The 23,304-nt window shown below is 47.5% G+C and overlaps 1 protein-coding gene across 1 annotated transcript in view; it reads left to right on the forward strand.

Moving 5' to 3' along the window:
• The window catches only part of CCNF (cyclin F), a 99,367-nt gene that overhangs the window by 27,662 nt on the left and 48,401 nt on the right, over positions 1-23,304 (forward strand). The window contains exons 5-8 of the mRNA XM_029577188.1: positions 3,332-3,525; positions 4,612-4,665; positions 17,518-17,622; positions 18,323-18,400. Coding sequence (XP_029433048.1) covers positions 3,332-3,525; positions 4,612-4,665; positions 17,518-17,622; positions 18,323-18,400 — 431 coding nt within the window. The remainder of the gene's footprint in view (positions 1-3,331; positions 3,526-4,611; positions 4,666-17,517; positions 17,623-18,322; positions 18,401-23,304) is intronic.

A 23,304-nucleotide genomic window follows, 5' to 3' on the forward strand; every position in this document is an offset into this window, starting at 1 on the left:
ATCCTGACTTGCAGCACCACCCCATCATTCCAGTACTGAAATTCCTGATTTTGCTTTGAGATATCAAACATGCACATTAATAAAGTATTCAAAATCTGAGTATTGAAGTCCATTTGCAGTCATACTGAGTAACTGTTTGTGGGACACTCTCTCAGTAGCTCAGGCTTTTCGCATTGCAGTGCAGGAGACTTGAATACAAGTGCCAGTGCATCAATATTTGGTATATCTACCTTTGGCCAGCTCTTTGAATAGCTTGCCAGATGAATATTAATACAAAATTACAATTCCTGAGAGCCTTGCCAGGTAACATTCAGTAACACAGATGTATTTGTCTCTGCTGGCTCCCAGCTAAGTGACCATACCTAAGCCAATTGATTGGGGACAGAGGAGCGTGGTGAATAGAAATGTTATGACCTTTTGTAATTTTAACCATTTCAAGCTTTTGGAAGCTTGGAAAGGAGAGTTAAAAGAATGGTGCTGGAAGAACTCATAATGGGATTGGGCAGCAACTTTTACTTTCAGCAAATTCATATCAGCAGTTGAAAGGAAAGCTTCTACCTCTTAAACGATAGGGTAGATGTTGGTGCAGCTGGAGGAAGGTAAAGAGGCTCCATTTGTCAGAGGAAAATGTATTCTTTTGGGGGGGGGGGGGAAAAAAAAGGGGGCTGCCTTGGCAATCTAGCCTTCCCTCACCACCTTTGGAGCAAAGCTATATGTCAATATGCAAGTGAGGAGGAATAGCCTAGTGGTTAGAGCAGTGGACTATGAACCAGGAGACCAGCGTTTGAGTCCTGCTGTCGCTCCTTGTGACCTTGGGCAAGTCACTTTACCCTCCATTGCCTCAGGTACAAAAACTTAGATTGTAAGCCCTCTGGGGATAGAGAAATACCTACAGTACCTGAATATCTCAATTGAGATGAATGTCGGTATATAAAAATAATAAATAAATAAAATAATATATATCACCTGGGAGGTTTTGTTTGTGATGAACAGGACAAGCTTGCTGCGGACGTCTGAGCTTGTCAGATGTTGGTGTATAAGTTGTGCCTTGGACATAGGATATGTGGATCCTTATTCATGTTTTACTTCAAGTTCTAGCAAACTGCCTTTTCCTAGTGTGTAGCCAGATGGACTCAGGACCAATAGGTTTTGCTCCCCTGCCAGCAGATGGAAACTCCATCTCCAGCAGATGCGGATAATGCTTTCTCTAAGGTGGTCACTGTACCTTTTTTTGAAGAAGAAATTCTACTTTTAAATTGGAGAAAAGTTTGAGCCCTGCTCTCCTGTGGTGATACCTAAAGGTCCCTCCACCAGTTGAGAATCCCTGAGGTGATTTCGAAGATCCATCAGAGGTGTGCATTAGTCTGGTAGCCAGTTCCCAGTGTGGTCTTTGCTGCTCAAGCCGAGCGTGGCGGTGATGCCCAAAGCCCTCTTCCCCCCCACAGCCAGAGACAGTCTCTATACACATTCAGTAAGCGCTGAGCCCAGGTAAGTTTAAAAAAAAAATAAATTTACCTTTAGAGAAGAAAAGTTCTGTAAGACTTCCTTCATTCTCCTTGCTCAGCGCGCCGTACAGATGTCATTTCTGATCCCGTTGGGACACAGGGAAATGGGCTTACAAGTGGGTTGAGCAGCCCCCTGGAGGGCTAGGCCCCACTTTTAGCTTGGTCGGCACACCGCGTGGTAGGCCATGGCGGCACCTTGTGTGTCTTTGTGTCTCGATTTGCCCGCCATAGGACGGCGCACACGCCGAATGACACTTTTATGGAGCAATTGGTTCAGGAACCGACAAGAGGGAGCAATTTTAGATCTAATTCTCAGTGGAGCACAGGATTTGGTGAGAGAGGTAACAGTGGTGGGGCTGCTTGGCAATAGTGATCATAATTATGATCAAATTTGAATTAACTGGAAAGGGGACAGTAAGCAAATCCACGGCTCTCGTGCTAAACTTTCAAAAGGGAAACTTTGATAAAATGAGAAAAATTGTTAGAAAAAAACTGAAAGGAGCAGCTACAAAGGTAAAAAGTGTGCAAGAGGCGTGGTCATTGTTAAAAAATACCATTCTAGAAGCACAGTCCAGATGTATTCCACCAATTAAAAAAGTGGAAAGAAGGCAAACGATTACCGGCATGTTTAAAAGGGCCAAAAGATCTTCATTCAAAAATTGGAAGGATCCAACAGAAGAAAATAGGATAATGCATAAGCATTGGCAAGTTAAATGTAAGACATTGATAAGATAGGCTAAGAGAGAATTTGAAAAGAAGTTGGCCATAGAGGCAAAAACTCACAGTAAAATCTTTTTTAAATATATCCAAAGTAGAAAGCCTGTGAGGGAGTCAGTAGGACCGTTAGATGATCGAGGGGTTAAATAGGCACTTAGAGAAGATAAGGCCATCGCAGAAAGATTAAATGATTTCTTTGCTTCGATGTTTACTGAAGAGGATGTTGGGGAGGTACCTGACTGGAGAAGGTTCTCATGGGTAATGATTCAGATGGACTGAACCAAATCATGGTGAACCTAGAAGAGTAGTAAATCACCTGGACCGGATGGTATACACTCCAGAGTTCTGAAGGAACTCAAAAATGAAATTTCAGACCTATTAGTAAAAATTTGTAACCTATCATTAAAATCATCCATTATACCTGAAGACGTCCGGCTGGACGTCGGAGGTCATGGCGTGTGCGCATGCGCCTTCGCTGCCTTGAGCGCCCATATTGGACCTGCAGGGGTGCACGTATTCATCTTCGCCGGCGGGGCTGCTGAAGCCGCTCTCTCTCGCCGCTCTCTCTCGCCGCCCTTCTACTGCTGCTGCTGGGGGCTTGCGTGGCCGCGGCCAGGGCAGGTGAGCAGGGGCTGAGGGAAAGTTTGGGACTGTGAAATTTCATCTTTCTCTGCTGGGGCTTGGATTGGGTTGGTTTGGTTTGGGACTGGGCGGCTAAATTTCGTGTCTCTGCTGGGGCTTGGATTGGGTTGGTTTGGGACTGTAGGAGAGCCATCCACTTCCTGGTACCTGACATTTGAAATGACAGGTACCAGCGCACCCAGGATACTGTATAGGCGCTGTATAGCGCCTATACAGTAAAATGGATTGCGCTTCATGGACGCGGCTTGCATTTGCATGCCATTTAAATACAGTATCGAGCGGTAGGTGATTCGAACTTTGCGTGCAGCAAACGCGGGTGCGCCGGGTACTAACGCACCTCTTTCTACCGCCCCTTACTGTATCGGCCCGTGAGTGTGTCAGACCCGACTCAGATCAAACCAGTCTAAAATTCAATTTCCATAGTGATGTTATACCTTTTTTATTTTTTTTTCTCCCTCTGGTTGTAGTGTCAGTCTCGGATGAGGGTCGTGCAGAAGTGAATGGGTTAAAGGCATCTCATTTTTTCAGCTTGACTGAGCGCCTGAACGTTTGCATGACACCTTTCATCTGGCTGTTCATCCGACCCCCATGGTCTTTGAATGGGAGCTGCTGCAAAGCCGTAGTATTTGACAGCCTGAAAGAGGAATGCCAGCTGCAGAATGTAAGTCCTATAGGTTAATGCAGCAGGGTGCTCCTTGGCTATGCTGCAGAATACAAAGTCACTTTGTTACAACTAGCTTACTCATTTGTGCAGCTTGTATTAGCATAAGATGTGAACAGGGCGCATAATGCAAATTAATACAGCAGAATGTTCAGCCTACTTTCTGAAGGAAAACAAGGCTTATGAGAGTGTCTGGTGTTCTGTCCACACAAATTTCAGGACTTGAGGATCTATGCAGACGTGCCTTTGGTCCTGGGTGGAACATCTTGTTATACTGACAGTTTTACAGATGGAAACAGATGTGATGATTTCCTAACGAATGTTGGTATATAAAAAAACTTTAAATAAAATAAATTTAGCATAAACAATCCAGCCAGTTTAGGAGAGTTGTAGTAAATGTGACAATGCCACTGTTAAAGAACTATTTCGCACTGAACCTGAATTAACATGTAAATTGAAAGTCAGTCATTGTAAATGTTATGTTTATATTCTTATCTGAAGAAAATACACTTCTGAATTTTGACTTTTCAGAAACAAATGCAGCCACTTCAAATGTGGATAGAATGGCAGAACATTACTGTCATTTGAAGAATATAAAACATTCAGGCAGTGGGAAGGAACAATGTTAACACCCAATTCCATCCAACAGAGGTGCAAACTGATAGTGATAATGGGGATTTGCGCGTGCATTCCTCAAACTTTCCTAATTCAGTAAAATGCCTTAACTATATTGGTCCTCACAATCTCCTTACTACAATGGAGAGAGTATTCTTAATATCTGGAATTTCTATGCATAATTTACCCATTCTAAAAACTAATTGTGAACTAAATCACAGTGATGGCATGAAGCCCACAACTTGTCTTCAGCCATAGTTTGTTTATTTTTATTTATTTATTTATTTAGAGGTTTTATATACCATCGTTCCATGTGAAAATCATTAGATCACCACGGTTTACAGTATTGACATTCACTAATTATATACTACATAACACAAATTGCTTTATTGCATTGGACCCCAATTTGTACAATTTGTCTTGGCTTTGGTAACATCTTAGATTTGTGGTTTTTTGTTTGTTTTTTTTCAGGCTCAGAAAGGATCTATTCTTTATTGCCTAGCTAAAGTTCTAAATCTGTTTGAGGTAAGTAGATCACATTTCCTCAATGGGAATGAAGCAAGGATTTGAGCATTATACAATAATGATGTAGTTGCAATATAATGCAAAAATTTGTACTGTGTATTTTGACTTCCTTATTTTGTTCAGGTATCTTAATTACAATAGTATTTTCTCTTTATATAAAGTTGCAATTTAACTTTGCTGGAAGGAAAAAATCCACTAGACAATTTTAGATGTTAGGAAAACTGCAAAGTAACATTTTTATCTTTGAATAAATAGTAATTTATTTTACTGATTCAAAAATATTTTCCATTTCATTCTATAAATCAGACCAGTCCAAACAGGTGTGTTGTGTCCACCAACCAGCAGATGGAGACAAAGCACACTGAATTCTCCAATGACATCTTGCCACAGGAAGAATCCAGCATTCTCTGCCTCTAGCAGATGGTTGGACAAATTGGTGGTGCAGCAGGATTTTTTTTGGAAGACTTTCTTCCTTTTCCTTAGGACTTGGCCATAGAAGTAGTCCTGTGCTTTTTCCCTTACATCTGCATAACAGAATCCCAGCCCATGGAAGTCCGGAATCTCTGTAGTCAGAATCCAATTTTTTTCCCCCTGCTGTCTAAACGGGGAGCAATGTTGCGGTTGCATTAACCAATATGCTTTAAAGTGTAGTAATTTCTATGCCTTCTGCTAAGGGTAATAACAGCCATACCAATAAGTTACACCCCCACCCCCACACACTTATCTCATTTCTATTGTCTAGCCTTTAGAAATCCACAGTGCTTATCCCATGCCCCTTTGAATTTTTGGACTGTTTTCTTCTTCACTACCTCCTCTGGAAGGGCATTCCAGGCCTCCACCACTCTCTCCATGGAAAAAAATTTCCTGACATTGGTTCTGAATTGTCTCCTGTGGAGCTTCATTTCATGACCCCCTAGTTCTGTTTTCTTTCCAACAGAAAAGGTTCAAAGTCCATACATTGAAACCTTTTAGTGCTCTTGGACAGGCGAGAAATCATGAGGATTTATTTGCTAAATTGAGAATTGTATGAATGTTATCTTGTATGTATTTGACATAAGGATACTAAATTCTTCCTGTGCTGTACCACCTATATGTACATGGTTGCATGTTCCTGTTCATACCCAGATCAGTCCAGATAAGTGAGTTTTGCATTCTTAACAGCAGATGGAGTCAGAGTACAAAATCTTTGAGGCACTGCTACATATCCGAGAGTGTCACCTGCAGTCCCTCAATATTCTGTCTCCAGCAGATGGTTGAGGTGTAAACCTGCACACGCACACACGAGAAGGGAAGGCAGAATTTGGACTGGGACTCCCTGAGGTGTTAAATACCTTTATGGACCATCCCTCAGGTAGAGCCAGGTGACCGGGGGATTAGAAATCCCTGTATGGCTGCAGCCCACTACTTCTGGAGATTCTGATAGCCAGGGGACTGGCCCCCTCGTTGCCTCAGATCATCTCCTCCTTTATGCTGTTTGCCTCCTTCAACGAAGTATTCCTGTCTTTGTATTAAGTAAAAAAAACCCCAAAAAACAAAACTTCAGGAGATTCAATCTGTATGTTCCCAGTACGTACCAGGATCAGTCCAGACAGCTGGGTTATGCCTCCCCTCCAGCAGATGGAGTCAGAGAGAAAACTGAAAGCACCCCCTATATACACTGGTGTGCCACCTGCGACCCTTCAGTATAATCTCTGACTCCAGCAGATTGAGAGGCATAACCTGCGGTCCTGCTCCTGGGAAAATTAAAATGAAATAAATTAAATACAATATAAAGTGTAAGGTAGGACAGGGGATAAGATCATTGGATGCTTCCTTTCTCTCCTCTGTCTGTCTGTCGGTCTGTGTGACTGTTTCTGTGAGTGTCTTGCGCTGCGCTGCGCAGCTAGGGATTAGTGTGAGGCAGGCTCGGAGGGTAGTACCCTTCTGATATTCCCGGGTTAGTGTGTCCGCAGGCTGGGGGAGAGCTTACCGGTGGGCCGGTCACCCTCCCCCCCCCCCAATTCCAGGCTTTAGTCCTGAAGGGGGTTTAAAAAGAAAAAAAAAAAAAAAAAAGTTTAAATTTTTTACTTACAGAGCCATTTAAGTCCTGTTGGGGACAGGCAGTGTGCTCATTCCTACTGACCCCGGCCTGCCCGTGCCTGCTCGGACCCCGGAGGGGGTGGCTAGCTCACCCGGCGCGCGTTTGCTGTGGGGCTCTCCTCTCTGAGCGTTTTTGGCGCCATTTTTTTTAGTGCTGCTCCGTTCGCGGTGCCGATGCCGCGATCTTCGGTCTGCCTGACCTGTGGAGAGGCGGGGGCGCGACTCTCCCGCGGGGGTCTCTGCCCCCGATGTGTTCCCGGGGGCGAGGGACCCTCGGGGGGGGCCGAGCGCTGCCCGCAGCCGATCTTCTCTCCTCTCTCCGGAGCGGCACAGCAGCGTTTCTGGCAGTCGTCCTCCGGCCCCTCCTCCACCGGGGAGGAGTGCGGCGGCCATTTTGGCCACGCGGCAGGCTGCCTGTTCAGCATCGGAGGAGGAAATCTCCCCTCCTCCTTCTCCTGAGGCACAGAGCCCGTGCTCCCAGGCCGATTCGGGGTCTCCTCGCGGCCCCCCTTCCTCGGATGGTCCGAAGAAAGATCTAAAACGGTCAGTGCCATTTTCTTCCGATTTTGTGCTTTTAATGCACAAAGCCTTTTTGCAGGCAGAATCCGGCTGGGAGGCAGAGGCTCCCGCTCCCCCGAAGGTTCCCAAGATCGCCCCCATCTCAAGGGGCAGCCCACCGGACGTGGGGTCCTCCGGGACCAAGGGTCCCCGCCCGAGGGGGGGTGGGGCCGAGGACCTGGGAGACACAGGAGCCGCGCCGGAATCCCCGGGGGCTCCGGACTTGCTGTTGGCCGACGACCCGGGGGCTGTAGCTGGGGATGATCCCCAGGTACTCCGCTTGTTTGGAAAGGAAGAATTAAGCTTCCTTATTCTCCACGTGTTGCAGGAGCTGGAGTTGACGACTCCGCCTCAGGAGGCGGACACGTCTACAGGGGATATCGCAATGGCAGGGATTAGAGCTCCCCCGCAGACCTTTCCCTTTCACCACAAGGTCTTACAGATCGTTTCCAAGGAATGGGAGCTCCCGGAGGCTTCCCTGCGGGTGAATCGAGCCATGGAAAGGCTATATCCCTTACCCAAGGATTCCTTGGAGCTTTTGAAGACACCCGCGGTAGATTCGGCTGTCACGGCTGTGGTAAAGCATACAACTATCCCAGTGACGGGAGGTATAGCGTTGAAGGACCTCCAAGACCGCAAGCTTGAGGTTTTATTAAAACGCATTTTTGACGTGGCGGCACTGGGGGTTCGAGCGGCGGCTTGCAGCAGCCTTGTGCAGAGGGCCAACCTCCGCTGGGTTCAGCAGCTGCTGACCATGCAGGAGCTCCCTCCGGGCGAGGCTGAGCAGGCGAATTGTGTTGAAGCGGCGGTCGCTTACACAGCGGATGCCTTGTATGACTTGTTGCGCACATCGGCTCGCATTATGTCCTCGGCGGTCTCAGCCAGGAGGTTGCTCTGGCTCCGTCGTTGGTCGGCGGATGCCAACTCTAAGGCGAGGTTAGGTTCCTTCCCCTTTAAGGGCAAGCTGCTGTTTGGCGAGGAGCTGGACCAGCTCATTAAGGACCTGGGTGACAACAACGTTTACAAGTTGCCTGAGGATAAGCCTCGGCAACCTCGGACGTTTGGTAACGCCAGGGCTCGCTTTCGGGGGCAACGGCGTTTCCGTGGGGGACGAGGGGGTTCCCTTCCCCAGCGGCAGCAGGCGACAAGATCCCAGGCCTGGTCTTCTTCTTCCTTTCGCGGCAGGAGGCCTATACGCGGGGGCTCTTCCCAAGGCTTTCCTGCTATCAAGCCCGCACAATGAAGGTGCGCGGGTCCACTCCTCCGTGCCCGTTATCGGAGGTCGGTTGTCCCGGTTCTGGGAGGAGTGGGCCGCAATTACTTCGGATCAATGGGTCCTCGACGTGGTTCGGTACGGCTACGAGTTGGATTTTGTACGTCCCCTCCGGGATCTCTTCCTGGTATCGCCGTGCGGCCCCGTAGAAAAACAGGTAGCTATAGCCCAAACGGTCGCCCATCTACAGGCTCTGGGGGCGGTGGTTCCGGTTCCCCGGGACCAGCTCAGGACGGGTCGGTATTCCATATACTTCCTGGTGCCCAAGAAGGAGGGCACCTTCCGACCCATTCTGGATCTCAAAGGAGTAAACAAGGCGTTGCGTGTGCCCCGCTTCCGGATGGAGACCCTCCGGTCTGTTATTGCGGCCGTCCACAAGGGAGAATTCTTGGCTTCTTTGGATCTGACAGAGGCCTATCTGCACATCGGAATAAGAGAACGGCATCAAAGGTACTTGAGGTTCATGGTAATGGGGGACCACTACCAGTTTTGCGCCCTCCCCTTCGGGTTGGCCACCGCGCCGAGGGTGTTCACCAAAGTTCTCGTGGTGGTAGCGGCTTCCCTCCGCCGGCAAGGCGTCCTGGTACATCCCTATCTCGACGATTGGCTCATTCGAGCGAAGTCGCACGCGGCATGCACCCGGGCGGTCTCCTTAGTGGTGCGCCAGCTGCAGAGGTTGGGTTGGGTAGTCAACTTCGCGAAGAGCAGACTCGAACCAACCCAACAGCTGGAGTTCCTGGGAGCTCGGTTCGACACCTTGGTGGGCAAGGTTTTTCTTCCGCAGCAACGCATGCTCAATCTTATGACTCAGGTACAACGCCTGTTAGAGCTCGAGATTCCCACGGTCTGGGATTATTTACAAGTCATTGGTCATATGGTGTCTACTATGGAAATGGTACAATGGGCTTTTGCGCATATGCGTCCGTTACAAAGAGCGCTTCTATCTCGCTGGGATCCCCGCTCGGAGGAGTACGGGATGGAATTGCCTTTGCTGGAGCCGGCTCACTCCAGTCTCTCTTGGTGGTTGATTCCGGCCAATCTCCTACAGGGGGTGGACCTCGAACCCCCGCCTTGGTTGGTGGTGACGACGGATGCCAGCCTGTCGGGCTGGGGTGCGGTCTGCCAGTCCCGTGCAGTCCAGGGAACCTGGTCGGCACTCCAGGCGACTTGGTCCATAAACCGCTTGGAGACCAGAGCGGTCCGCCTGGCCTTGCGTTGTCTCCTTCCACTGGTACGCGGACGAGCAGTAAGAGTTCTGTCGGACAATGCGACCACAGTGGCGTACATAAATCGACAAGGAGGCACGAAAAGCCAAGCAGTAGCGACAGAGGCGGCGCTGTTGATGTCCTGGGCGGAAAGGCACATAGAGCGTCTCGCGGCCACCCACATTGCCGGCGTGGACAACGTTCAGGCGGATTACCTCAGCCGGCAGCACCTGGATCCAGGAGAATGGGAGATCTCGTTGGAGGCGATGGCTCTCATCGCGCGGCGTTGGGGGACTCCGCGCTTGGACCTCATGGTGACCTGTCAAAATGCAAAGGCGGCACGCTTCTTCAGTCGGAGAAGGGAGCACGCGTCAGAAGGGGTGGACGCGCTAGCCCTTCCGTGGCCTCGTCACATTCTTCTTTATGTGTTCCCTCCGTGGCCTCTGGTGGGGAAAGTGCTAAGGCGCATAGAGTCCCATCACGGTCCGGTGATTCTCGTGGCTCCGGAATGGCCGCGGCGCCCGTGGTTCGCGGATCTGGTCAACTTGGCAGTCGACGGCCCACTGCGTCTCGGTCATCTTCCCAAGCTCCTTCGGCAGGGTCCAGTATTTTTCGATCTGGCGGATCGTTTTTGTCTGGCGGCTTGGCTTTTGAGAGGAAGCGGTTGAAGAAGAGAGGTTATTCGGACGCGGTGGTGTCTACTCTCCTTCGGGCGCGTCGATCTTCCACTACACTCGCCTACGCGAGGGTTTGGAAGGTTTTCCATGATTGGTGTGACACGGCAGGTACTTCGGCCAGACGTTCGTCAGTGGCGGATATCCTTATGTTCTTACAGGATGGATTGAAGAAGGGGTTGGCGTATAATTCGCTTCGAGTTCAGGTGGCGGCTTTGGGCTGCTTGAGAGGTAAGGTCGAAGGTTCTTCCCTTGCGAGTCATCCAGATGTGGCTCGTTTTTTGCGAGGGGTTAGAAACTTACGTCCTCCCGTCAGGCTTCCCTGTCCGTCTTGGAACTTGAACTTGGTACTCCGCGGATTGTGTGCGGCTCCGTTTGAACCTCTTAAGGCGGCTTCTTTGAAGGATCTCACCCTCAAGACTGTTTTCCTTGTCGCCATTTCCTCGGCTCGTCGGGTGTCGGAGCTTCAGGCTCTCTTGCAGGGAACCGTTTTTGCGCATTTCGGCGTCGGGGGTTTCCCTACGAACTGTTCCTTCCTTCCTACCTAAGGTGGTCTCCACGTTTCATGTCAACCAAACGGTGGAATTACCTTCCTTTTCGGACGAGGACCTACAGTCTGCTCAGGGTCGGGACTTGAGGCGTTTGGATGTCCGTCGGATTCTCTTACGCTATTTGGAGGTTACGAATGACTTTAGAAAGTCAGATCACCTTTTCGTGTTGTGGAGTGGACCCAGGAAGGGTCTTCAAGCGTCCAAAGCTACGATTGCACGCTGGTTAAAAGGTGCTATTGCGTCCACGTATGTTGGCTGTGGTAAGCCTGTTCCCGCTGGACTTAAGGCTCATTCTCTGCGTTCTCAAGCGACTTCATGGGCAGAGAATCACTTGGTTTCGTGCCAAGAGATATGCAGGGCGGCCACATGGAAATCCTGGCATACTTTTTCCAGGCATTATCGCCTGGATGTCCGGGGACCTCCTGCAGAGTCCTTTGGGAGCAGTGTGCTTCGAGCTGGACTCTCAGGGTCCCACCCCAGTTAAGGCGGCTCGGGTACATCCCAGCTGTCTGGACTGATCCTGGTACGTACTGGGAAAGGAAAATTAGGTTCTTACCTTTGCTAATTTTCATTCCAGTAGTACCATGGATCAGTCCAGACGCCCGCCCACAGGGTTCTGGGAGTCCGCTCGTATTCTCGGAATTTTTCCGTTTCAGTGGTTTTATGTCTGTTTCCGCACGTTTGTGGTTTCCTTGACTGTTATACCAGTGTATCGTGTGTTGTTGTACACTGTTGGTGTTCTATTTGTTGTGTCTGGTTTTATCTGTTTTCAAGGATGTTCTCCGTGATCTGGTCACTTGTTTTAAAAAAAAAAAAAAAAACCAAAACAAAACAAAGGGGGCTTCTTGAGGGCAGTGTTGAAAGGGCTTCCTTCATTACTTCTGCTTTGATATCACATATACTGAAGGGTCGCAGGTGGCACACCAGTGTATATAGGGGGTGCTTTCAGTTTTCTCTCTGACTCCATCTGCTGGAGGGGAGGCATAACCCAGCTGTCTGGACTGATCCATGGTACTACTGGAATGAAAATTAGCAAAGGTAAGAACCTAATTTTCCTGCATAGCAGTGGGGGTGCTTGTTTTAAGCAGAAGCTGTTGGCGCCAAGGAGAGAAAAAGGAGCCTTTTTCCAGTTGCAGGGGATCTAGGTGAGGAAAGTTTGCCACGTGCTGGTCGGGCCTGTGTGTTTCGGCAGGTAGACCACATGTTCAGCCTGTTTTTGCGTATTTGGGCAGACTTGCTTCTTGTAGCGCTGCCGCGTTTTGCCTTGTGGGCAATGGTGCAGAAACTGTGCATGGCAGCTTTCAAGGCTTGCGGTCTTTGTTCGGGGTGGCTAAATGCACGTTCCCTTTGTACCAGCTGTGCGTCGGGAGGACCAAGGCAGGGGAGGAGAGTCTGATGGGAGCATGCATGAGAGGGTTCCAATGATCCGGAGGTGTGTTCGACTGAATTAGGCCTTATGCAGGAGAAGGACATTCTGGTGAGAGGGAGCAGGGGGGAAGCAGCCCAGAGAGTGACAGCCATGTCATCCTTCCAAGAGAATGAGGGTGGTCTCTTCAGGAGGGTCTGGGGACATACTCGGGTATCTGGGCCTTGGTCGCTCTGAAGAATTTGGATGACTGACGTGGATATGGATGCAAATCTGAATGCTGACCCTATTGCAAATAAGGATGACCCTGATCCAGATGAGATGCTGGTGGCAGAGGGAGATGACCCAAGGGTGGTCCACTGCTTATTCTCCAGGTTTTGGAGGAGTTTAGGGGTCAAGGTCACTCAGGAAGAGTCTGATAAGGGGTGAATCCGGTCCCGGATGGGCTGAGAGGTCCTTCTAGTGCCTTCCCGTTGCCTAAGAAGATCAATTGGTATACTGGGAATGTGATTTCCCAGAGGTGGGCTTGAAGGTCAGTAGGGCAATGTGAAGCTTTATCCATTGATGGAGTCCCTGGACCTGCTGAGGCTTCCAAAAGTGGATGCGGCAGTTTCCACCATGACCAAGAAAACTATTCCAGTAGTGTGGACTCAGTCGCCCTGAAAGAAGTGCAGGATCATAAACTGCAAATACTGTTGAAGTGGATGTTTGAGGTTTCTGCCTTAAGCCTCCGGGCAGTGATCTGTGGCAGTATGATGCAGAGGGCCTCTTTATGCTGGGTTCAGAAAGCACAGTAACAGGCCTCTGCCAGTTCTATCAGCCCCATACAGTCAATGTGATTGGAAACTGGAGTTGCTTACGTGGTAGATGCGCTGTATGATTTAGTTCGTACTTTGGCTAGAGCAGCTCCACAGGCTTTGGTGGCAGCTCCACAGGCTTTTGTGGTTACATAACTGGTCGGCTGACATGATCCAAGTCCCAGCTGTGTAATCTCTCCCGTAAAAGGAAGCTCCTATTTGAAGAGGATTTGGATCAGCTGAAGACATTGGAGGAGTCAAACGGGAATAGATTTCATGAGGATAAAAAAAAAAAGCAGCAAGAACTTTCCCTTCCCATTTTTGGGATACATGATTGTTCTGTTCAAGCAAGAGTTCCTCTTCTTCAGGACCAGAGTGGTCTTTAGGATGGTGGCAGCCCTTTCAAGGTACCTGCAGATCCTCCAGGGATCCTTTCAGTCAGGGAACCGGATGAGGAAAGTCAACACAATGAAACCAGTGGGGGGGGCGGGGTTCCATTCCTCCATGGAAGCAGTAGGGGGAAGATTAACCCACTTTTGGGAGGAATGGACCAAGGTCACCTCTGACCGTGGGTTCTGGAGATGGTAAAAGATGGCTATGCCTTAGAATTTTCTTGCCCCATCAAGGAAGCCTTTCTAGAGTCCTACTGCTAATCTCGAAGCAAGCAGGAAGCTGTGCAGGATATGCTGCAGAAGTTACTAAGTTTAGACTCAATTGTTCCAGACCAGCTGCCCAAGCAGGGACAGGGAAGGTACTCTGCTTATTTTATGGTCCCCAAAAAGGAGGGCACCTTCCAGCCCATTCTAGATCTGCAAAAGGTGAACTTGGCCTTGCAGGTTCCACGTTTTTGCATGGAAACATTGCGCACAGTGATAGCGACAGTCCGCAAAGGGGAGTTCCTAGCATCGTTAGATCTAACAGAGGTCTACCTCCATATTCCTATTCGGGTGGACCATCAGAAGTTTCTACGGTTCATGTGCTGGGCAGCACTTTCAGTTCTGGGCTCTCCCCTTCAGTTTAGCCACAACACCTCAAACCTTCACAAAGGTGATGGTGGTGGTGGCAGCAGCCCTAAGACGAGAGGGGATTTTGGTCCGGGCAAAGACAGAGTTATGGACAAGTTGAGATCGCTGGGTTGGTTAATAGGTTTGGCAAAGAGTCATCTGGTTCTGACCCACTCATTAGATAATCTGGGAGCCCGATTCGATACTCAGAGGCAGGGTGTTCCTGACCACTAACAAAGTAAAGACGTAGCAGGTGATGTGGCTGTTTCTGTCAGTACCCAAAGTCTGGGATTATTTGCAGGTCCTGGACTCCATGGCTTCCATGCTCGACTTGGTTCCGTGGGGCTTTGCTCACATGTGACCTTTGCAAAAGGCGTCGTTCCACCTGGAATAATGCATTCTGCAACTTCAGGGGAATCCAGGTCCAGTCCTTTCTGGTGGCTCTCTCTCCACGACTTGGATAAGGGAGAGGATCTGTAGGCCCCAGACTTGGGTGGTGGTGACCACAGATGTCAGCCTCAATAGTTGGGGGATGGTCTGCCAGGGGTGGTCTGCCCAAGGTCTTTGGTCGATAGTGGAGACGTCCTGGTCCATCAGTTGCCTGGAAATAAGAGCCCTGGAGGCATTTCTGGCCTGGATCAAGAGTCTGGTGAGGACCTTTTTTCCAATGTGACAACTGTGGTGTACATCATTCGTCAAGGAGGGATGAAGAGTCACGCTGTGGCTCTTTAGGCTCAGCAGTTGTTTGCTTGGGCAGAGTGTCATCTAAAGGGAATAGCGGCTCCTCACTTCGTGGGAGTGGACAACATGAAAGCGAATTTCCTCAGCAGGCAGCATCTAGATCTGGGGGAATGGGAGTTGTCCCCAGAAGCCTGGGATTGCATTTGCGCCTGGTGGGGTGTTCCCCAGTTGGACCTCATGGTGGCACATTTCAACACAAAGATGGCACAATTTTTCAGTTGCAGATGGGAAATTGGGTCAGAAGGTCTAGATCAGGGATGGTGAACTCCAGTCCTTGAGGGTCGCAAACAGGCCAGGTTTTCAGGATATCGACTGAGCACGCATGAGAAAGATTTGCATCCAATGGAGGCAGTGCATGCAGATCTTTCTCATGCATATTCATTGTGGATATCTTGAAAACCTGGCCTGTTTACAGCCCTCGAGGACTGGAGTTCGCCATCCCTGATCTAGATGCTCTAGTGTGCCCATGGCAGACGGGAGTCTTGCTACACATGTTTCCTTCCTGGCCACTCATTGGCAGAGTATTTTGACGTAGAGATGTCCAGGGAAGGTAGTTTTAGTGGTACCGGAGTGACTGCGTCGACTGTGGTTTGCTGATCTAGTGGATATTGCAATACATTGGCCTCTCAGGTGGACTCATCTGCCAGGGGTTCTTCAACAAGGACTCGTATTTTTAGATTGGGAGGATTGCTTTTGTATTGTGGCTTGGCTTCTGAGAGGTGGCAATTTGTGCCTAAAAGTATACCAGTTATTTCCACATTGCTACAGGCTAGGTGGCCTTCTACTTCTCTGGAAGTTTGAGTCTTGGTGTTTGGAGCAGTGCCTGAATCCCTTCATATTTTGGCCTTTTTACTTCAGGGGTTGTCAAAGGGCCTAGCCTATAGCTCGCTTCGTGAACAGATTTCAGCTTTGGGTTGCCTTCGGGGCAAGTTGCAGGGGAGTTCTTTGGCCTCTCATTCGGATGTCATTCAACTTCTGAAGGGAATCTAGCATTTGCGTCCTCCATATGGAAGTTATGTCCAGATTGGAACCTCAGCTTGGTGCTGCGAATACTCTGTGGACTTCCGTTTGAACCCTTACGGGGATGTCTCTGAAGGTCCTGACTTTAAAGGTAGTGTTTCTGGTAGCCATATGTTCAGCCAGATGGATTTCGGAGCCTCAGGATCTGACTAACAGAGACCCCTTTTTTGCATATTTTGAATGACATGGTAACATTGTGAATGGTCCCCTCCTTTTTACCAAAGGTGGTTTCCTCTTTTCATGTGAATCAGATGGTGGAACTTCCGGCTTTTCCAGCATGGAGTAAGGGATTCACATCCGGTAAAGGAGCTTCATCTTTTGGATGTGCATCGGACTCTTACGATATCTTAAGGTCATTAATGGTTTTTAGCAGTCTGATCATCTTTGGGTGTTTGGAGCAAAGAAGGGAGATAAAGCTTCTAAAGCCATGATTTCTTATTGGCTGAAGGAGACCATTTGCTCTGCTTATATTTGTAGGGGTTGAGAAATTCTGGTAGTTCTGCGTGTGCATTCTACTAAGGCGCAAGCATTCTCCTGGACGAAGAGTCTGTCATCCCAGGAGATATGCAGAGCAGTGACATGTTTTCACTTCATACTTTCACCATGCATTATTGATTGGATGTTCAGATGCAGGAAGATGTGACCTTTGAGAGTGTATTGTGAGCAGGTCTTTTGGGTTCCTGCCAAGTCTAGGGGTGCTTAGGTACATGATACTTGTCTGGACTGATCTGGGTATTAACAGGAAAGGAAAAGTGGTCCTTACCTGCTAATATTCGATCCTGTAATACCACAGATAAGTCCAGAGACCTGTCCCTTTGCTGCCAAAAGACTGACTTTTCTATATTTAGAATCTTATGTCAGAAATGTTCAAACTGTAAAATAGCATGAGATGCTGAGGTTAAGCGGTTATTAGTGTCTTTCCTGGAAGTGGGGGAGGCTCAGTTCAGGGGGCTCCAACCCTGAGCTGTTCGCCCTGGATGGGGGGGAGATTTCTGTACATTGGATTGGGTGCAGGTCAAGACTGAGTGACTGCAGATGGCACTCTGATATGTAGCAGTGCCTCAAAGTTTTTGTTCTCTGCCTCTATCTGCTGGTAGGGAAGGCAAGACCCACTTGTCTGGACTGATCTGTGGTATTGCAGGAATGAAAATTAGCAGGTAAGAACCAATTTTCCTATGTCACTGGAGAAATTGGTGTACTCTTACTCCATCTGCAGGTAGGGGGATAACTCACTTGTTTGGACTGGACTGGTGTAGCAGGAATCTGGAAAGAAAATTAACAGGTACATTTTTTCTCTCGCTCTCTCTGACACCTGCAAGGTCCTTTTTTACTGAAGCAAAACTTTAGCCTTGTCTCCAGCATTGGAAACTTGCATAACGAGGATCAGTCCAACCTCGTTGAACATGTTTGAAATCTCTGCCAATTTTCAATATGTATATGGTGCATACTATATTTAGGAAGCTTTATTTTGGCATTTTCTTGAAAGATTTAATATTTTAATGTGATTCTTAAATCAACATTCTTATGTTCATTGGCATGTAGTGCAACTGCTTCGGCTTCAACAAACATTTTTAACTTTTCCAGGATGAAGAGAAAAAAAAGGAAGCCCTTGAAATGTTTGAAGAATCATCAAAACAGGGTTGTTTAATCAGCTCGTACCTAATCTGGGAAAGGAACAGAAGAGTTGCTGTGCGTAAACTTTTTGTTTTTTTGTTGCTTTAGCTGGTGAGAGGAGTTGGACATTAAATTGTCTCCAAGAACATTTTTTACTATGGGAGACAGAAGATAACAGAGGCTGAAGTACAAATGCACGTAAACATAATTGACACAACACCTTATGGATAATTTTTTGTTCCCTCTGAATCTTGGGATCTCTTGCCATTCCTTTGGACATGGTGATATGTCTTGAAGTGTCTCTTCATTGATCTTTGCTGAAATGCTGTAGAGCTCAGGAAAAGTTTAGGAGTTTATATCAGGCTGTAGGATGCATTTGTTTAATGTCAGCTCCTGAAATCATTCATTCAGTTTGCTCCAATATGGTTCCTAATCTTGAACTTGAATAAATAGGGCCAGAAATTAGATCAGTCACACATTGGCAACCAAAAGTTCTCATTTTTGCAGAAATTTTTACTACTCAAGGACCAGTTTAAGGAAGCTTGTTCTAGAACTGTCAGTCTGGTTGTACATTATCCCTTTTGTGTGTGTGTTGATTACATAGAGACTGCTAAGGACTAGTTGGTCAACCTGTTTCTGTCTACTGTGCTTCCATATATCTTACTTTAGCTGGTCTCTACCTTTCCTTGTTACAAGAATACCGTGTGTCTGTCCAAGCATGCTTGAATTTTTTAATTGGTTGACGTTCTTCTCTGCCCTTGTTTCCTACTCGCAGATGACTGATCCTGGCAGATATCTCCAGAGCCTCAGGAAACTCCGTGATTATGCAGCTAAGGGCTGCTGGGAAGCACAGGTCAGACATTTAACTCCTATCTTCTTACCTTTATTTTTTTAAAAACTGTCCGCCCCCCCCCCCCCCCCCCCCCAAACAGCTTTCCTATTTCCTGTAATTAAAATCTTCAGCCATATTTGAAAATAGATGAAGACTTCAAGGCCCATCTAGTCTGCCTATTTTCTCTTGCTGGGTATCTTAAGGCTTTTTTTTCCAATGATAAGTAGGATTAAATCAGCCATAACCAGTGATGTGACACCATCTTATTGCACAGACATGGATCCAGCTCTCAGATGTCTATCTGAACATGTGCGGACGTTCCAGTGCATAGCTGCTGCCTTGTGAGTCCCTCAGTCTCTTCATCCGTGCTACCGAAAGACAGATTTTCTAGTCTCAAATTTTTCCTGTATTTGCATGGATTGGATTTGCAAGTGGCAAATATTTTCATGCTTCTCAACATAAGAACATAAGAAATTGCCATGCTGGGTCAGACCAAGGGTCCATCAAGCCCAGTATCCTGTTTCCAACAGAGGCCAAACCAGGCCACAAGAACCTGGCTATTACCCAAACATTAAGAAGATCCCATGCTACTGATGCAATTAATAGCAGTGGATATTCCCTAAGTAAACTTAATAGCTGTTAATGGACTTCTCCTCCAAGATCTTATCCAAACCTTTTTTGAACCCAGCTACACTAACTGCACTAACCACATCCTCTGGCAACAAATTCCAGAGCTTTATTGTGCGTTGAGTGAAAAAACACATTTAAGACTAATCTGAGAAAATTCTAATTGTGCCCCCTAGTCCTTCTATTATTCGAAAGTGTAAATAACAGATTCACATCTACTCGTTCAAGACCTCTCATGATCTTAAATACCTCTATCATATCCCCCTTCAGCCGTCTCTTCTCCAAGCTCCTCAAAGAACCAAGTTCTAAACAAAATTCGAAGAAGAGGAGGAGAAACGTAGAGAAGTCAAAGATGAAAAAACCCATGGTTAGTGGTTCAAGGCCTATGGGTGTGGGCTCAAGATATTCATCATGAACAAGCACACTGTGTGCTACCACTGCCTAGGTCTGGACAGCATTGCCCTGAATTGCCCTAGCTGTGGAAGATGACCCCACAGGTGCATTAGACTCATGCCTGGCAGATTGTAGACTTGAGTAAGCCCCTGAAACCTTTGGCACAAGGGCAAACAGCACAGCCACTCCATCTCCTGAAGCGAGGCTTTAACTCTGCACCATACAAAGTGAGTTGGCCTTCCCTTCCTGCAAATCGACTGAGACTGCTTCCCCTCTATCCCATTGGCAGCAGGGTCTAAGCTTGCTGCAGAAGCCTAAGGTGTCAGAGGAGGTACAGAGAAGAGTACCTAATCTTAATGAAAAATCCCCTCGCGGGGGGGGGGGGGGGGGGCAGTCTTCCTCAGCACCACAAAAGTTGGTGCTGTTGACGCAGAGTTCTGCTGGGAAGAATCCTGGCTGAATGCTAAGAAGAGAGCTTTCAGTATCCTCTGAGATGGTGTCATCCTCCATGGTGCAAAGGATCTTAATAGCACCTGGCAGCTTATTCTTCCCAGATGCACTAGCAAGGGCACTTTAATTTTTATCACTGCAGAGTGTGCGGACAGGCCAAGTTTGTCAGTTCCCTCAGTATTAAGAAGCAAACTACCATCCATTATGGAGAGCAGAACTTGGGCACAAACAGAATAGTATGTATGCCAATGGGAGCAGCTGGTCTCTGCAAAAGGTATGACATGCATCGCTGTTAAGATTGTTTTGGGGTTTTTTTCTTCTTTTTCGGTAGCCACATGGTGCATCGAAGCATTTGATTTTCCTGTGATAATTTTTTATTCACTGCTCCAGGAGGAGGAGAAAGCCAGTGGCGTTGAAAAGTGTTCCTTGTGTGAAAGGTAATGTCCCTTGCCTGGGGGCTGACCATGGCGTCTGAGATATTCTCTCTGCGTAACTGAGCCCTAGAGGTCATCCCTGGATTTACTTCATGGAAAGGCCCTTTGAGTACTAAATGATAAGCCTATTGGTATTTTCATTGGAGACACTGACATTGAGGGACCCAGGAGGTGCATCAACACGGGAGAGGCATCATTTTCCCTCAACATTGAGGAGAGAAGCCATCATCTTCTTCCTTCCACCTGAAGAGAGCAGAGTGTTTAGCCTCTTTACTACCAACACCATAGAGCTCTGATGTCTATTGGGTGAAAGCCAAGAAGTCTCTGTTGCTGTGGGATGCTGAAAGTGGCAGCCTTTAATCCCCTGAAGCATTCCTGAGGATTGGAAAGCTCACTCTCCATGCCATCTGAGGAATCGCAACAATCTGAGGGTCCATGCATTAGCCACCAATATACCTCTGATGTCCTAGAAAGATGCAGTCTCTCCTACCACCCAGGTCATGTTGGCATTGCAATATTTTAGGAATTGCTGGATATGAAGATCCAGGAGGCCCTGAATTGGGAAGATATTTTTATTTCCAGACTTTTATATACCATTCATCCAGTACTGGAGTGACCAGAATGGTGTACAATTCATTTTACAAATATAATGGTACATAAAAATCATCCCAATAAACAGGCAACAATAAAAACCATAAAACTAAAACTCATGTGTGTAATCTAAGCTGCTAAAGAGGTGGGTAAAAAGCCCCGATACACTCATACTTCTATGTCAACAAATCAAGTTGGCCAAATAACCATTCTTTCACTTTCTTTCTGAATGCCAAATAGTTGACTTCAGACGTAATAGTGTTAAATGCCACAATTCGGGTCTGATCACAGAAAATGATCTCTTCCTACAGACTGCTGAGCGTACTTCCCTAAATGTTGGCACATGAAACAAAACCCACTGAGCATGTCTCACTAGGTTTCTAAGATATTCAGCCCCAGTGCCCTAGTTAATTTTAAATAGAATCATAATCTTAAACAATATTTGCTCCTTAATTGGTAATCAATTTAATTGTACCAGAAGAGGTCTTGGGACACGGAAAAACTAACCTGACTGCCATATTTTGCATGATGTATAATCAAAACACTTCTCAGGGAGGTCTACCAACACGCTATTACAGAAATTAGAGATGTGAATCGTGTCCTCGATCGTCTTAACGATCGATTTCGGCTGGGAGGGGGAGGGAATCGTATCGTCGCCGTTTGGGTGTTTAGAGTATCGTGAAAATCGTTAAAATCGTGAACCGGCACACTAAAACCCCCTAAAACCCACCCCCGACCCTTTAAATTAAATCCCCCACCCTCCCGAACCCCCCCCCAATGCCTTAAATTACCTGGGGGTCCAGCGGCACACTAAAACACGGCACACTAAAACCCCCTGAACCCCCCCCCCAAATGCCTTAAATTACCTGGGGGTCCGTAGCGGCGGTCCGTAGCTTAAATTACCTGGGGGTCCATAGCGGCGGTCCGTAGCTAAATCGGGGGAAGGGGGAGAGCAGGAAAACCGGCACACTAAATCGTGTAGTCTTCAGCCGGCGCCATTTTGCAAAATGGCGGCGGCCATAGACCAACACAATTCGACGCAGGAGGTCGTTCCGGACCCCCGCTGGACTTTTGGCAAGTCTTGTGGGGGTCAGGAGGCCCCCCCAAGCTGGCCAAAAGTTCCTGGGGGTCCAGCGGGGGTCCGGGAGCGATCTCCTGCCGCGAATCGTTTTCCGTACGGAAAATGGCGCCGGCAGGAGATCGACTGCAGGAGGTCGTTCAGCGAGGGTTCCCGCTGAACGACCTCCTGCAGTCGATCTCCTGCCGGCGGACCCCCAGGTAATTTAAGGCATTTGGGGGGGGGGGTGCGGGAGGGTGGGGGATTTAATTTAAAGGGTCGGGGTTGGGTTTTAGGGTGTTTTAGTGTGCCGGTTTTCCTGCCCTCCCCCTTCCCCCGATTTACGATTTTTTGACGATAAATCGGGGGAATTGGTATTGTATCGTGGCCCTAACGATTTTTGACGATTTAAAATATATCGGACGATATTTTAAATCGTCAAAAAACGATTCACATCCCTAACAGAAATCAAACACAGGGGACAAAGCCTGAACCACCTTTCAGAATACTTTCCGACTCAAAAATTATTTCACTTTGCAAAGTTGGCACAGTTTAAAAAAACTTGTTTAACCAATGCGTGGGATCAAAAGAAACCCCTTCATCAAAAATAACTCCCAAGTCTTCCTAACTTTCTGCGCATGATTAATAAAAACGTCTTTAATCCTAAGGGACAAAGGTGAAGATGTAACCTCTTTCTGGGGATATAAACCCATTCTATTACCCTCTTTTAAAATGAGTTTGTTTCTCTCCAACCAAAGTACAATCACTTTTAATCTATCCTGGGCGTGTTCCAAGAATAAGTTTATATCCAGTCCAATAGGCCAAATCGGTTGAACATAATCTGTGTAAAAAAAAAAAACCACTTCAAAACCGAAAGAGTGGATGAATAGTAATGATGCTAGTGACCACCAATGTGGGGTCATGAATTACTGCAAAAGGGATAATCCCCACATTGAAACACAAATCTAATTTCTAACCTTTACCTCTGCAGTCCTATCCAAGAGAAACAAGGCGATCCATTGCAGGGCTTGCCCCATAATTCCCATAGCCCTGCAGTGATCCAACAAAATGCTGTGACTCATCAAGTCAAAAGCACTGGTTAGATCAAAGAGGATCAAAAGCACAGAACTACCCTTGTCCCTCTTCCACCAAAACTGTCTCAGGACTGTAGCTTTTTCTGAAACCTGATTGACTGACAGCTGTCCAACCCCCCACCTCAAAGTATGATGTTTATTGTTTGCATCTTGCACCTTCTTCACAATCTTAGCAAGAAATGGGCTATTGGCAACTGGCCTGTAACTAGCCCATTTTCACAATCCAAGGTTGACTTTTTTTCAATTTGCTTCAGTTGTTCAGGTAAACAGCTCTCCTGC

This window comes from Rhinatrema bivittatum, chromosome 14 (genome assembly GCF_901001135.1).
Source record: "Rhinatrema bivittatum chromosome 14, aRhiBiv1.1, whole genome shotgun sequence".
Lineage (NCBI taxonomy): Eukaryota > Metazoa > Chordata > Amphibia > Gymnophiona > Rhinatrematidae > Rhinatrema > Rhinatrema bivittatum.